The sequence below is a fragment of the Mytilus galloprovincialis genome, chromosome 12, assembly GCF_965363235.1.
Source record: "Mytilus galloprovincialis chromosome 12, xbMytGall1.hap1.1, whole genome shotgun sequence".
In the NCBI taxonomy this organism is placed as follows: domain Eukaryota; kingdom Metazoa; phylum Mollusca; class Bivalvia; order Mytilida; family Mytilidae; genus Mytilus; species Mytilus galloprovincialis.
The window spans coordinates 71,031,690-71,049,012 of NC_134849.1; the positions used below are offsets into that span (position 1 = coordinate 71,031,690).

At 32.3% G+C, this 17,323-nt stretch overlaps 1 protein-coding gene across 15 annotated transcripts in view; it reads left to right on the top strand.

The window, feature by feature from the left end:
- Nucleotides 1-5,167: 5,167 nt before the first annotated feature.
- Nucleotides 5,168-17,323, top strand: part of LOC143054714 (dual specificity tyrosine-phosphorylation-regulated kinase 4-like) — a 114,837-nt gene continuing 102,681 nt past the window's right edge. For 11 of the 15 annotated variants that reach the window (XM_076227740.1, XM_076227741.1, XM_076227738.1 and 8 more), the window contains exons 1-2: nt 5,169-5,304; nt 8,595-8,693. In XM_076227740.1, the coding sequence (XP_076083855.1) occupies nt 8,659-8,693 (35 nt within the window). In that variant the 5' untranslated portion in view covers nt 5,169-5,304; nt 8,595-8,658. Of the gene's footprint in view, nt 5,305-8,594; nt 8,694-17,323 lie in introns of all 15 variants that reach the window. The other 4 variants (XM_076227734.1, XM_076227733.1, XM_076227736.1 and 1 more) reach the window with 1 other exon arrangement.

The window sequence follows — 17,323 nt, forward strand, 5'->3', positions numbered from 1 at the left end:
TTTTTGCACAATATCTAATTTTCTTTAGTATGAGTAAATAGAAATCTATGAAATTTAAACACAAGGTTTATAACCACAAAAGGAAGGTTCATTTACACATTGTGACATGGATGAAGTGTTGTGTCATTGGCACTCATACCACATCTTCTTATTTTAATTCAGCGACATAACCCTACAAAGAACAGAGTGTTGCTTCATAGGCAATCATACCACATCTTATTATTCTAATTCGGCAACACAACCCCACAATGAATGGAGTGTTGCTTCATAGGCAATCATACCACATCTTATTATTCTAATTCGGCAACACAACCCAACAAAGAATGGAGTGTTGCTTCATTGGCAAACATACCACATCTTATTATTTTAATTCGGCAACACAACCCCACAATGAATGGAGTGTTGCTTCATAGGCAATCATAACACATCTTATTATTTTAATTCGGCAACACAACCCCATAATGAATGGAGTGTTGCTTCATAGGCAATCATACCACATCTTCTTATTTCAATCGGCAACACAACCCCACAAAGAATGGAGTGTTGCTTCATAGGCAATCATACCACATCTTCTTATTTCAATTCGGCAACACAACCCCACAAAGAATGGAGTGTTGCGTCATTGGCAGTCATACCACATCTTCTTATTTTAATTCTGCAACATAACCCCACAAAGAATGGAGTGTTGCTTCATTGGCAATCATACCACATCTTATTTTAATTCTGCAACATAACCCCACAATGAATGGAGTGTTGCGTCATTGGCAATCATACCACATCTTCTTATTTCAATTCAGCAACACAACCCCACAATGAATGTAGTGTTGCTTCATTGGCAATCATACCACATCTTCTTATTTTAATTCGGCAACATAACCCCACAAAGAATGAAGTGTTGCTTCATAGGCAATCATACCACATCTTCTTATTTCAATTCGGCAACACAACCCCAGAATGAATGGAGTGTTGCTTCATTGGCAATCATACCACATCTTATTATTTTAATTCGGCAACATAACCCCACAATGAATGGAGTGTTGCTTCATAGGCAATCATACCACATCTTCTTATTTTAATTCAGCAACACAACCCCACAAAGAATGGAGTGTTGCTTTATTGGCAATCACTAGATTGAAATGAAAATTTCATGACTTTTTATCAAAGAATCTGTATTATATTCTGAGATTTAAAATAAATTATTGCTTACATGAAAATTTTAAAAAATGTTTCTTTCTTAGTATTTTATTTTACGGCAGAAAGATCCTTCAGTTGACTATTTGACTCGACAGTTCCAAAATTGTATGACATATTTTTGGCCTTTCAATTAAAATATGCCAATAACTTATCGATTTTTTGTTAATTTTATTCTTTTTTGACCCCCATTTCCTATATATTTATTATAATGATTTTGCATTAAATTTATGGTTCTGTTCTTAATTAAATCATGATCGAAATTTAATAACAGACTTACGGACATATATATAAACAAGAATGTGTCCTCAGCACAACTGCCCCACTCGCACTATCAATTTCTATGTTCAGTGGACCGTGAAATTGGTGTAAAAATCTTATTTGGCATTGAAATTAGAATGATCATATCATAGGGAACATGTGAAATAAGTTTCAAGTTGATTAGACTCCAACTTCATCAAAAACTAAATTGACCAAACACTTTAATCTGAAACGGCTTACACTATCATTCCTTTGTTCATTGGACCGTGAAATAGGGGTCAAAAATCTAACTTGGCATTAAGATTAGAAAAATAATATCATTTGTACTAAGTTTGAAGTTGATTGGACTTCAACTTCATCAAACACTACCTCGAGCAAAAAAAAACTTTAAATTAACCTCAAAGCGGGACAGACGGACGAACGGACAGTACAACAACTTGCTTGTGAGCGCTCAATCCTCAACGAAGCTGAAACAGTAGTGTAGCAGTTCTGTACAATATAAGAACAACCTGCGCGAATCAGTTGGAATTAGATCAAAACGATACGAGACACTCAAAATAAACCGGCCAACTAACATTAAGACAATAGACTCAAACCATCGAACTAAGAGTAATTGTAATTACTGGGAGTTTGTCCAACGCTAGTTGCAACTAGTACTGAAATAAATCTTGTTCTCCCAGACTGAAGTACCAATCAGTTAACAAACAACTGATTTATTAAAAAACGTCCAAGAATCGTCTTGTACACGTTTTATATACTTACACATAGATCCTGATACAATGAAATTTTTTGAAAAGTGGTGGTCCGACTGACGGTTTTGAACATCGAAATTTTGCATTAGAAATAATAGTTCAGTCTTGCAACTAAGCCTTTCGGAGTGAAATTATGAATTTTGGTCCTCAGTGCTCTTCAACTTCGTACTTTATTTGACCTATTTAACTTTTTTGGATTCGATCGTCACTGATGAGTCTTATGTATAGACGAAACGCGCGTCTGGCATATATACAAAATTTAGTCCTGGTATCTATGATGAGTTTATTTCATATCTTCTCTCAATTATAAAATGGTTAAGTATAGATATTAATATGTCATCCACTACTGGTAAGGGGACAGATGATATTACATAAAACAGATGTTTAAAACAAAATCTGAGTTTGTAAATTTTTGATAAACCCTCAAGTAAAGAAATTACAAAGTAAATAGTAAATATTCTGATTTAGTTTTACATCTACACATTACTTCATCAGATATTAAAAAGAAGAAGCACAAGTTTTGAATAATGTATTTTTCATAGTTTTATACGTTATATTTTAGCATTGAATCTTAAATATGGTAAATTTCAACAGCTTAATTAAGTTCATTACATATAATGAAGTTGTTGTTACTAAAATACTATGAGAGCTCTACCACACCCTCTTATTGCATGTATTAATAGATTGTGAAAAGATGTTTTGAATAAGAAAAAAAATAATTATTAAGGGTTCGTGTCTCGCCTACTTTTGCTTTGCTGTTAATCGCACTCAACAAAAATGAGGAAAAAAATCAATAAAAATATTCCTCTCGATAATATCTTTTGATTGTAAAAAGTTTCTGTCCAAGTTTGGTAAAAATCCAGTATAGATTATGAATCTTATAAATGTTTTAAAAGCTGCAGACTGAATGAAATGTTAACTGGAGGAAAAATTAAGTCCATGTATATGTAAAATACGGAAAAAATTGATTCTATTTTACAAAATTTACTTCTGGTTACTATCTTATGATCATAACAAGGTTCTGTTCAAGTTTGGTACAAATCCAGGATAGTTTAAGAAAGTTATGAATGTAAAGTTTCCTGGCAAAAAAACTAAGTCCATTTATAAGTAAAATACTGGAAAAATGGAATTTTATTTTTACAAAATTTACTTCTGGATACTATCTGATAAACATAAACAAGCTTCTGTCCAAGTTTGGAAGAAATCCAGGATAGTTTAAGAAAGTATCAAAAACTCTAACCACAGAGTGAATATTTGTGGACGCCGCCGCTGACGACGACAACGCCAACGGAATATAGGATTGCTATGTCTCGCTTTTTCGACTAAAGTCGAAGGCTCGACAAAAATATATGAAGAACAATATATTAGGTCTTTCCTCATCTAGGGGATAGATCCCATTGATACTAAATGATACCTCAATATTTTTATGGTAGGGTTGTGCCATTCTTGCCTAAAAAATTTACCCATTTTAATATACATGTAACAGTGTGAAAAGGGGGACTAACTGACCTAATAGGGGCTGCTACAGTCATCATTGATTTACTATGAAATCAACCATGTTTTTCCCATGAAAAGGGGGGCGGGGGGGGGGGGCTCCCCAGGCCCCCTGGATCTGCCTATGATAGTTATTTAAAACAAAGAAAGAATGTCTAACATACTTATATATAAATATGTTATTCTTTGTTGTATCTATGCTATTAATGATTATGTTCATAATTCAGCTTTCTTTAATAAAATATTTCGTATATCGTATTTCGTATGATAAAAAACCTGGAGGCTGGATATTAATCAGGAGACAAATATCCATATATTAGTTTAACTTATTAATAATATTGACCATTTATAATTTAAGATTCCGAAAAGCATATTTATATATGATGCGACTGGCGAGGATCATACATACCCCAAATCAATATATAGTTATCAAACGTAAATGCATTTTTATATAGTATATAATAAAAAGGAGGGTCAATTTTGTATAGAACCTCTCAAAAAGGGAGAGACAGTGCTGTGTATTTACTATTAATCCATTTATGCAAGAATTACCAGTTGTGGATCAGAATAAAATAACATGTGGTTCCTGTCATCTAACAAATAATTTGGAGTGACAGTTTAATATGAAATTATGTTTTTTTTCTAAGTTGTGCAGATGATAAGCCCAACATCATTTCGATGTGATTTCTCGGGTTTAGTTGCAAGACTGAGTTAGGACCAGAAGATTTTCTTCGAGGACCACCAAAGAAAAATGATTTTGAGATCTTTCTGATATCTTTGCTTTATACAAAAATAAAATTATTGGATAGACTAAGATGTCCTTTTTTATCAGTCATTATATATATTCCAGACAAACGGCTTTTTTTTGTGTATAGTGTTGAGTAGCCTACCCCTTAATTTGTCTCTGAGTTCTTGTGCAGTTTAAGATTATACTTAAAATAAAAAATAAAAGGGGGGGGGGGGGTGTTTACCACAATTGAATTCAAAATTTATTATAATAATTAGGAGCTAAAACACAAAAAATATTAGTTACGATTTATTTCTATTCTTTACTTTGTATTCCTACTACTCTCTTAGTGTTTTATGATCTTTCAGCTCTTAATTATTTTTGTATTCTTTATCTTATTTTCCTTTTATTCAGTATGATTTGTCGTTTATTCTCTGTTTCGTTTGATACGGGACTTCTTTAACCTGGTAACAGAGCGTGTTAGTCTTAGAAGGGCTTTGGTCTCAGATTGTGTAAACCTCATGCATCCAGACCCTCATCCAAAATTGATTGAAAGATCATAAAAGAGGGACGAAAGATACCAAAGGTACAGTTAAACTCATAAATCTAAAACAAACTGACAACGCCATGGCTAAAAATGAAAAAGACAAACAGACAAACAACAGTACACATGACACAACATAGAAAACTAAAGAATAAACAACATAACGTTCGTTTTCTACGTCATTTCTATATTTTATTCCATCGTTAAACCGAACCGGAAGTCTTCTCATTCAGCATCTCTCTCATGGCAACGCTCCAGCAGATCTTGACCAAACTCATTAGACTCAAGACCAAACTGAAAATACTTACATAGTGTCACATTTGCAGAAACTGATAGTAAGATTGGAATAAACTTCCTTATTTGATAAAAAAATCCCACAAATAACAAATGTGTGATTATGTCTCTTTTGAAAATATTGTCTTGTTTGCTTGGTCAGTTCACAGAACTTTGCTGTCTTGGGTGATCTCTAGTTTCGCAATCGGGTTATACTTTCAATCCATACAGTGATATACAATAGATTTATACTAAACAAAAACCTCTACCCTAGCCTTTAAGAACAGAATGGATCACTAAAATAAAAATCTTTAATTTCAATTTTATTAAATTGCAGTCCGCTATAACACTGAAGCATTTGACTGCACTTTTAAATAGCAGTCTACCAGTCATTATAAAATCACCATAAAGTACATTAATGATTGTTTTTTATTGTGAATATCTGTATAACTTGTATTTCTTTTAATATGCAACCTAATTTTTGTTTGTGTTCTTTTTCAATTGTTCATGAACATTAATTTATAGTCTTTTTTTTCTTCGCTGTGAATACCACTGTCACTCTAAAATAATTATAATCAATTTAAAGTTTATGGTCTTAATTTTGTATGCCATAACCATTTAATGTAAATGTGTTTGTGCTAATAAATATTGTCTATTAAACTGTAACAACATGAACAAGGCTTTTTTGCATGGAGTAACATCGTAAATGTGTTTGTGCTAATAAATATTGTCTATTAAACTGTAACAACATGAACAAGGCTTTTTTGCATGGAGTAACATCCTTTTTGCAGTTTTAATTCATAATAACTACTCCAGTGCAGTAATGGTGAAACATTAACCTATTGGCTATTTCTCTAATCGTGTTTTTCACCAGATAGAATAAAAAAGAATAGATCTTTCAGAATTGTCATTCTGCAGGGTAGTGACTAATATAGAAATACATACCTGCCAACTGTCATTATTTGTCGGGGATTTTCCCCATGGAGGCTCCCAAATGAATATTTTAAAAGAGCAATTCTGTCCACAATTTTAAGCAAAACAATTAATTTAACAATGACTTTTAAATAGGTTTGTTAAAGTATGAAGAAACCAAAAAACAACTTTAAAATACATTTGAAGGTTTTGTAGAACAATGAGCCATCTTGCCTGTAAAACCCCCATGGGCGTTTTGAAAAGTTGGCAGATATGAAAATAATTTATGTTCCATAAAGTGCATGTGCATAATCTTAATTCCAGTATGACACATGAGAGCGTGGTCAATAAGTCATCTCCTTTTATATTAAAATAAAAAAATAAGATTTCAGAAAACGGTGAAGGTTTGGTACCATTAAAATATTTAAACCCTCTGCAATTGATTTCCTGTTTATATATTTATATATGATGCGAGGATCATACATACCCCAAATCAATATATAGTTATCAAACGTAAATGCATTTTTATATAGTATATAATAAAAAGAAGGGTCAATTTTGTATAGAACCTCTCAAAAAGGGAGAGACAGTGCTGTGTATTTATTAATTACTATTAATCCATTCATGCAACAATTATCAGTTGTGGATCAGAATAAAATAACATGTGGTTCCTGTCATCTAACAAATTTTAATTGGAGTGACAGTTTAATATGAAATTATGTTTTTTTTCTAAGTTGTGCAGATGATAAGCCCAACATCATTTTTTGAATGGTTTAACACTAGTGATTATTGGGGCCCTCTATAGCTTGCTGTATGGTGTGAGCCAAGGCTCTATGTTGAAGACTGTATTCATACCTATAATGGTTTACTTTTATAAAATGTGACTTGGAGAGAGAGTTGTCTCATTGGCACTCATACCACATCTTCTTATACATGTACAGTATACATTAAATGTATTCATAACAATCATACTCTGCTTAAGTTTAAAATCTTGTTCTACGAATTTCAAAAGCCAAGGTAATTTTCACACTATGTAGATTGCTAGTAATGACATAACAAAACTTTACCTAATCGATAATATAAGAAAAAATAGTATGATGTGTGCACAATGTCGTCCCTCTTCTGGTATCACATGGTGAGGTAAAAAAACTCTTTTAAAAGAGCAGATGAAAATTTTGATTCAACAGTTCTTATAATCTGAAATGTACATGAGTATCATAAGTTAAATTTGAACCAATGACTTGGGGTAAGCAGGGGCACTATTTTTTTATCATTTCAAGTTGGTAGCAGTCTGCACGGTTAGCCACTAGTCCGATGCCCCAGACTAGTAAAATTACATTCGGTCTAGTAAATTTTAGCAAAACTTTGTTGGGACAAATAAGAAAAATGTCTGAACATTGATCTTCGGACTAATAGTTGGAAAAGTTTTTGGTGCAGACTGCGGTAGAAAAATACTGATAATAATAATAATAGTATAATTTCAAGAAGGTAGGCTAAATCGTTCTTATGAGCTCTCATTCAGAATGTACTGTAATGTATAAAAGTTTTACATTTATAATCATGATAATTACAAGGACCACATTATAATGTTATAAATTTTATTATTGGTATACAGAAGAAATTGTTTCTTTGAACTTAAAACAATCTGATTTTTTTGTTTTTTTTTGTTTATTTTAACACATAAAAGTTTTCTGACATATTTTTTTTAATTTAAAAATATTTTTTTTTTTAATTTTTAAATTTAAAAAAAAAAAAAATTCTAGTTCCAATGATACCTAAAATTTCATATGAGTATTTGTATAGACGAATCGACCCCTTTAGAGTCACTAATGAATGGAGAGCCTTCAGAATATGACATCAACCATCAAAATTGTTTATTTTACCCTATATCATGTATATTAAAAGGTTTGATTGAACTTATACAGAACATTAACATTATTAAATGCAGATCTATCTATTAACAAAACGTCTATGAAATTTTTATCGCTAAATCAAATCTAATTGTCAATGATGTAAATAATCCAATTTGATTTGAATGACATTTGTTGAGGCATACAAACGATTTTACATGTTTACATATTGTCTGGACGTTAATAGTATTGATTTTAGAATTATCACCTAAATAAAAATAGTTATAAAATCAACTCATCTTCTGTGTTTATCTGACAGGTAAAAATTAACCTCCTTAAAAGTTCGGTGATTGTTAAGATCAATATTCAGATTCAAGGTAAAAAAAAGAAAATTCACCTGTTTAAAAAGTTACTGTTCATTAAGTCAGAAACTACCGTTCGGTTGTTATAATGTTTTTCTTGAGTAAGCTTAACTAAGTTAATTATTGTAGTTGAACAGTGAATGGAAATAAAATCACAGTTTAAAATGATATAATTGCCTCATGGCTTAAATGGAGTGATTACAACGCAGTGTCAATTTTATCTTGCAGCGGAATAAATAGAATAAAACTGACCAGTCCAAAAGATTCACGTAGCATGGCGAGGGGTTAGAGAATGAATCCGCGTGTGTCAAAACAACGTAAGAAAAGGTAGGCCATCATCATCTTTATCATATATATCTATATATTGATTTACCGTTAGCCACTTTAGGTGGAAAGTTTAAATTGGTTTTTGTATTGATTTTGGTTGTTTTGTTTATTCTTTAGATGACATTTTTGGTTAAAAATCAGATTAATATGATATCTATTTCACGGTAATTAATAGATAAACTTTCGTAATAGTTTATTCTTAAATGAGTCTTTAGATTACAATTTTAGTCAAAATGCAGATAATTATTATCTGATTTTCACAGTTATTAATAGATAAAAAATTTTAATAGCAGTGTCATTTTATATGAAGATCTAGATGGGGGTTTTTCATTTCTGTATTTTTAAAAAATTTTAGGTTATTTTTCTGCATTCTTTATATTTTTTGCCTATTATACTAGTACCAATTTTTCTGTAGTTTTAGCCTTCAATTCTCTATTCTGTACATTCCATCCAGACCCTTCTAGTCTCATTATATGTCTTTTTGTAATTCTGAATCAACACAAATATGCTTAGGCCAAATAAAAAAGTATGTGTGGTTCCAGTTACATCTGAAAAAAAGTTAGGGTAGGTAGGTAGGGATTTTAAAAAAAAATTATTTTAAGTTTTTTTTTTACTTGCGTCTATAGGAGCAACATTCTGACTTTAACAGTGCTTAATGAAAAATGACAATAAAATCTTTAGGGTAGGCTATTTTTAAGTCGAAAAAGTAGGGACGGTAGGGTTACTGGAACCACACACATATTTTTATTTGGCCCTATTAATAATTTCAAATACAGTTTGATTTTCATTTGAAAGAGTGACTTGAAAACTGGTGGTTCCATAAAAGCATTGTTAAGTTATTTAGTATGAATTCTTGCATGAGAATCTTTCATATTTATGGTGAATCTACATGTACATGTGTTTTCAGATTTAGGATTTTGGGCCATAAACTTGTTTTAGAATTGGTCGATGTTTAGTTCCAAAGGGTTAAAAATTTAACTTGTATTGATTTCATAAAATTAAAAAAATAATACAATAATGTATGTTACCACGGTTCTTTGATAAGACTAGAATTAGCGTAGAATCTTAATCATGTATTTAGATTTTTGGTTTTTGGTCTAAAATTAAATCTGTTTGATTTCCACAATAATTGAATGCATGAGGACACAGAGGATCTTTGATATCCTGAATGGAACCATATATTTAGACTTTAGATATTGGACCATATAAGGTGAATGTACAAATTCAAATTTTTAAGTTCTCATCCACATTAATCCTGTGTCAAAAAACATGTATACGTTGTGTTAAATATTTAATCACAATTCAAATTCAGTGCTGTTTCAAGCTTGAATGTTGTGTCCATACTTGCCCCAACAGTTGAGTTCAGGTGTTTCGACCTCTGTGGTCATATCAAGCTGTGCCCTGGAGAGATTTTTTTTTTTTTAGAAATACATGAACATACAAAATGTAATGAATAATAAAACAATAGTGAACAACTGATTATGTTTTTTCTAAATTTCCACAGTCCAGTGACAAACAGTTCATGCATAACAAAGTGGAAATTGGTAGATTTTTATCAAAAGTATATAGCAAATTATGGTCCATATTTATTTTCTAAAAATTGTTAACCAAATGGCATGCTTGTACAAAATTCAACATGTAATTTTGTCCCAAAGTATTATAACCCATAAAAGATCATTTCAATTTTACTTCAAAATTTATTACAAAATTACTTATTAGAAAAAGGAAGACAGGGTACACTTCTTTTGAATTTTTTACATGAAAGCAAGCCATTTCCAATTAGATATATTGATATACATAAAATTTGCAAATTGAAATAAGATACATTTAAAATTATGTGTAAAGACTTGTAACAAAATCATATAGGATCTAAGTTAAAACAGAAAAGAAATAGCACTCATGATTATGCAGGAAAGTTAGAATATTGTCACATAACAATATCAATATGCATTTTATAATGGAAAAATTATATTAAAAAATACAGAAAGACGTGTCGATGCTCATCACTAATATTTTCAAATTGATGGGTGGTTTTATATATTATTCTACCACCTTGAAACTTATTTTATGACGCTGATAAATGCGATATATGTATACCACAAGGCGTTTTATACATTTAAACGGGTAAACAGTAATATCATTTACATTTAAATTAGTATATCCCATTCTTTATTTTACTATTTTACTAAAAATAGATTTATATGTTTAAAGTTTAATTAGTTCTAAGCCTTTTACCCTTTTAAAGAAGATGAAAGTACTTTTTAACTGTCTTTCGTTCTATGACCAAGAAATATATTTACTGTTTTATGTATTAAGGAAAGGCTGATGGATGTTATTTATTATAGATAAGATTCATTAGTGTTTGATTGCTGCCCAGTGGCAAATATTTCAGTAATTAATGTATCATATAATCTTAAAAATTTAAATGCATTTTGTTTTGCAATATCAGGCATTGCATGAACACAAGATATGTGATTTTTAAGCCTCTGCCGTGGCATTAATAAGTATTACCCTTGTCTGTACCACCATACTTCCCAAAGTTTATTTCTGTTCTCAAACTTTAGTTTTTCTCAACCAAATGTTATGGAACTTATGCACAATGTTTTTAAATAAAACAACACATCATTAAAGTAGGAATTTTGGTTATTGTCACTTTAATCAAACTTGAGTAATGTCCCTTTATAACTTTATTAAAAGAGGGGGTATCATCACAGACACAGACTCCATTTATTTCACAAGGTTTGAATGTAAAAACTTAAACAAATAAAGAATGACAAAAATTTGATTCAAAGTCATGTTTATAGAATAAAACTTGTTGTTAGAGGAAAAATTTGGTCAAGTATGTGCACTTGAAAGTTGAAAAAACACTGAGGAGGTGTTAAACTCTTTTTTTTATGTAAATATTTTAGCTGTTACACCATACCATAAAAAGTGGGAAATAAGCATAAAAGTTAAGCTTTAATAATATGATATCGTACCACAAGATCCCGTTATCTAAGCTCTCAAAGTATTTATTTATCAATAAATGGTGATTTTTTAGATTACGTTTATTTTGACAAGTTTTTATGTCGGTCTTTCAGACTAATATTGACTTAAATGTGATCGAGTCGGAGAAATGGAAGGAAAAGATAGGCATTTCAATTGTACTTCAAATAGTCAAGTTTATTAAATTATCAGAAAAATGTGTCAGAATTCAAACATTTGAAGATATTTTTATCTCACAAGGTGGCTTTTGTTTGTAAGGTGAAATTAGGGGAATTTGTTAGGTAATAAAATTAACATAAACCTGGGAACAGAATGTCAATATATATGTTCCTGCATAAACATAGTCGCTAAATTAGGGGATTTGTTAGTTAATGAAATTAACATAAACCAGTAAACAGTATGTCAATATATATGTTCCTGCATAAACATAGTTGTTTAACTGTAGAAGCATTCTGGTTAGTCAAATGAAATTACCATAAATTCAGAAATTATTTTATGTTTTTAATAAATGGGGGAAACTGTGATAGTCAAGTATGATGACAGGTGCATGCATAATCCATGCATAATTTTCAGTAGCAATTTTTGAACAAAACTAAAACAAAGGACGAGTGATTTTATTGTTGTTGCATCTGAAGAGTCAGCCCACACTTCAAAATATATTGGTTTGCCCAAACCCTACCCAAAGGATGAGACAGTGGGTAGGTAGCTATGCATTTTTTTTTTTTACACAGAAAGAAATTGAAGTATCGGATGCTTATTTGTCTTCATGCCTATCTGATTAAAAAAAACCTCAAAATCAGGACAATAAAAGATTTAAAGTAGGCAGCTTTTTACTGGGTAGGTAGGGTTAGGGCAAACAACCCTATTCTTTTTTATGGCCTCAACCAGGCTTTCAATAAGGAGCAAAAAACTCACTGCAAATTCAAAATTCATCTTTAAATGGGGGTCTCATTGGGGGTTCTGATCCCGGATCCCGCTTACTGTTTTGTCAGATTCCTGTATCCCGCTTACACTATGTACGTAAGCAATTCTCATTTTTTTGTCATTTCCCAGGTCGCGCTAGACCTCATTTCCTGTTTTTAAACTCAATAATTTGACTTTAACGTGTCACGCTTACAAAAAATGGGCAATCCCGCGTCGCACTTAAACCCCAATGAGACCCACTAAAATTTTGAAAAGCAAAAACTCGATCAGTTTCAACTGGCTGTGTGACCACTTACATGTACTGGTTTATTGGATTTGTCTTGTATGAAATTTTTTTAATCAGAAGTACAAAAGTTCAGACAAGTTATTGATTAATTAAGCTCTTTTTAAATGAAAGGGGATGTTTGTGTGCGACACAGTGCATCTGTGAGCTGGGTAAAAAAATTGATTAAACATCAACTTAATAACAACATTTCCCTTGTGTTGCCATGTTGGAGGAGCATTTAAATTTCTTGGCCTTACATAATTTATCACAAAGATCTAAGGATATTATCTCACACTTGCTCTTACCACATGTTTTAATTTGGTTTGTCAATGAGATCAACAAGAAACATGGTCAACCAAATAGCCAAGGGAAATAACTCACTCTGAATAAACAAAATAGCCAAGGGAAATAACTCACTCTGAATAAACAAAGTAGCCAAGGGAAATAACTCACTCTGAATAAACAAAGTAGCCAAGGGAAATAACTCACTCTGAATAAACAAAGTAGCCAAGGGAAATAACTCACTCTGAATTTACAAAGTAGCCAAGGGAAATAACTCACTCTGAATAAACAAAGTAGCCAAGGGAAATAACTCACTCTGAATAAACAAAGTAGCCAAGGGAAATAACTCACTCTGAATTTACAAAGTAGCCAAGGGAAATAACTCACCCTGAATAAACAAAGTAGCCAAGGGAAATAACTCACCCTGAATAAACAAAGTAGCCAAGGGAAATAACTCACCCTGAATAAACAAAGTAGCCAAGGGAAATAACTCACCCTGAATAAACAAAGTAGCCAAGGGAAATAACTCACCCTGAATAAACAAAGTAGCCAAGGGAAATAACTCACTCTGAATAAACAAAGTAGTCAAGGGAAATAACTCACTCTGAATTTACATCCTATCTAAATCTTTCTATAGATACCATACACAACTGAAGTAAGACTACATCATCTAGTTGAAAAAAAATGGAAAACAACACGTTTTATAATTTATTGCGTCCGAAGCGCTTTTCTGGATTTACCTTCATCAGGAACGCTCAAAGCCAAACAATTGAAATCAGAAGATGTATAAGTACCGAAAATCGTTGAAGACCTTTATGTCAAAAATACCTAAAATAAATAGCCAATTCATCTAAAGCCAACTTCGCCTGAGGGAGTTGAAACCTTAGTTTCATAATAATTTCAAAATTTATAGACAAAGATTATCTATGTAGTGTAAAGTTGTCCCTCTTTTACGTTGCTCAGAAAGAGTATATCCACTGTCACATATGAGATTTTATGTGTTTTAATCTTTAGAATGAACGTTCTAGATACAAACTTATCAATTGTGTTATTTTTCTTTCATTTCAATCCGTGGGAAAGTGAATTTTAAGCAATCTGGTAAGTCCTGGATTAAGGGTGTAGAAGATTATATATTGCATTGTATTTTATAAATTAATTTTAATTTTATTTTGTACTCATGATGACAGTTTTCAACATATAAAAAGTTGTTTTGAAAATATATCCAGAAAAAAAGATCCATTTTAGGGCTTATTTATATTAGTGGTCTTGAAATAATTTATTATCTAGCTAAGAAAATGTATTTATATATATATATACTGCAGCTGCGCTATTTGAACATTCAAATTGCATTGACTGTATATTCATATGTGATATACAGTCACTGACCGTATTTCACCTTGTTTATGACGTTGACAATGTGTTTCTGTAGAGTTTTATTTATGACGTCAATAAAACATACAGGTTCGCGGAAATTTTACGTCTTCTGCTCAAAATTAAGAAATGATGGTTTTTTCCCTAAATACTTCATTTAGAACAGTTATGAGAGTTGCAGTATATAAAGAATAATCATACATTGTCTCGAAATATCAATTTGTTATTTGTACTCGGCCTGAAACAGGTAGAAATGCTCAGCACAGCCTCGCTTTCTACCTGTTTCTAAGCCTTGTACAAATAACATTGATATTTCCAGACAATGTATGGTTATTCTATATATACAATGTACAATATGATAAAATAATAAGACTGAACTGACTTGATAGCTTGGGACACTGTTAGGTACATCATGTACATTGTATAAATGAATATCCAATAACCCTAGAACACTGGTGTAAGTTGTTACAGCACAACATAAGCTTGGGACACTGTTAGGTATAATGAATATCCTATAACCCTAGAACACTGGTGTAAGTTGTTACAGCACAACATAAGCTTGGGACACTGTTAGGTATAATGAATATCCTATAACCCTAGAACACTGGTGTAAGTTGTTACAGCACAACATAAGCTTGGGACACTGTTAGGTATAATGAATATCCAATAACCCTAGAGCACTGGTGTAAGTTGTTACAGCACAACATAAGCTTGGGACACTGTTAGGTATAATGAATATCCAATAACCCTAGAGCACTGGTGTAAGTTGTTACATCACAACATAAGCTTGGGACACTGTTAGGTATAATGAATATCCAATAACCCTAGAGCACTGGTGTAAGTTGTTACAGCACAACATAAGCTTGGGACACTGTTAGGTATAATGAATATCCAATAACCCTAGAGCACTGGTGTAAGTTGTTACAGCACAACATAAGCTTGGGACACTGTTAGGTATAATGAATATCCAATAACCCTAGAGCACTGGTGTAAGTTGTTACAGCACAACATAAGCTTGGGACACTGTTAGGTATAATGAATATCCAATAACCCTAGAGCACTGGTGTAAGTTGTTACAGCACAACATAAGCTTGGGACACTGTTAGGTATAATGAATATCCAATAACCCTAGAGCACTGGTGTAAGTTGTTACAGCACAACATAAGCTTGGGACACTGTTAGGTATAATGAATATCCAATAACCCTAGAGCACTGGTGTAAGTTGTTACAGCACAACATAAGCTTGGGACACTGTTAGGTATAATGAATGTCCAATAACCCTAGAGCACTGATGTAAGTTGTTACAGCACAACATAAGCTTGGGACACTGTTAGGTATAATGAATATCCAATAACCCTAGAGCACTGGTGTAAGTTGTTACAGCACAACATAAGCTTGGGACACTGTTAGGTATAATGAATATCCAATAACCCTAGAGCACTGGTGTAAGTTGTTACAGCACAACATAAGCTTGGGACACTGTTAGGTATAATGAATATCCAATAACCCTAGAGCACTGGTGAAAGTTGTTACAGCACAACATAAGCTTGGGACACTGTTAGGTATAATGAATATCCAATAACCCTAGAGCACTGGTGTAAGTTGTTACAGCACAACATAAGCTTGGGACACTGTTAGGTATAATGAATATCCAATAACCCTAGAGCACTGGTGTAAGTTGTTACAGCACAACATAAGCTTGGGACACTGTTAGGTATAATGAATATCCAATAACCCTAGAGCACTGGTGAAAGTTGTTACATCACAACATAAGCTTGGGACACTGTTAGGTATAATGAATATCCATTTACCCTAGAGCACTGGTGTAAGTTGTTACAGCACAACATAAGCTTGGGACACTGTTAGGTATAATGAATATCCAATAACCCTAGAGCACTGGTGTAAGTTGTTACAGCACAACATAAGCTTGGGACACTGTTAGGTATAATGAATATCCAATAACCCTAGAGCACTGGTGAAAGTTGTTACATCACAACATAAGCTTGGGACACTGTTAGGTATAATGAATATCCAATAACCCTAGAGCACTGGTGTAAGTTGTTACAGCACAACATAAGCTTGGGACACTGTTAGGTATAATGAATATCCAATAACCCTAGAGCACTGGTGAAAGTTGTTACAGCACAACATAAGCTTGGGACACTGTTAGGTATAATGAATATCCAATAACCCTAGAGCACTGGTGTAAGTTGTTACAGCACAACATAAGCTTGGGACACTGTTAGGTATAATGAATATCCAATAACCCTAGAGCACTGGTGTAAGTTGTTACAGTACAACATAAGCTTGGGACACTGTTAGGTATAATGAATATCCAATAACCCTAGAGCACTGGTGAAAGTTGTTACATCACAACATAAGCTTGGGACACTGTTAGGTATAATGAATATCCAATAACCCTAGAGCACTGGTGTAAGTTGTTACAGCACAACATAAGCTTGGGACACTGTTAGGTATAATGAATATCCAATAACCCTAGAGCACTGGTGTAAGTTGTTACAGCACAACATAAGCTTGGGACACTGTTAGGTATAATGAATATCCAATAACCCTAGAGCACTGGTGAAAGTTGTTACATCACAACATAAGCTTGGGACACTGTTAGGTATAATGAATATCCAATAACCCTAGAGCACTGGTGTAAGTTGTTACAGCACAACATAAGCTTGGGACACTGTTAGGTATAATGAATATCCAATAACCCTAGAGCACTGGTGAAAGTTGTTACAGCACAACATAAGCTTGGGACACTGTTAGGTATAATGAATATCCAATAACCCTA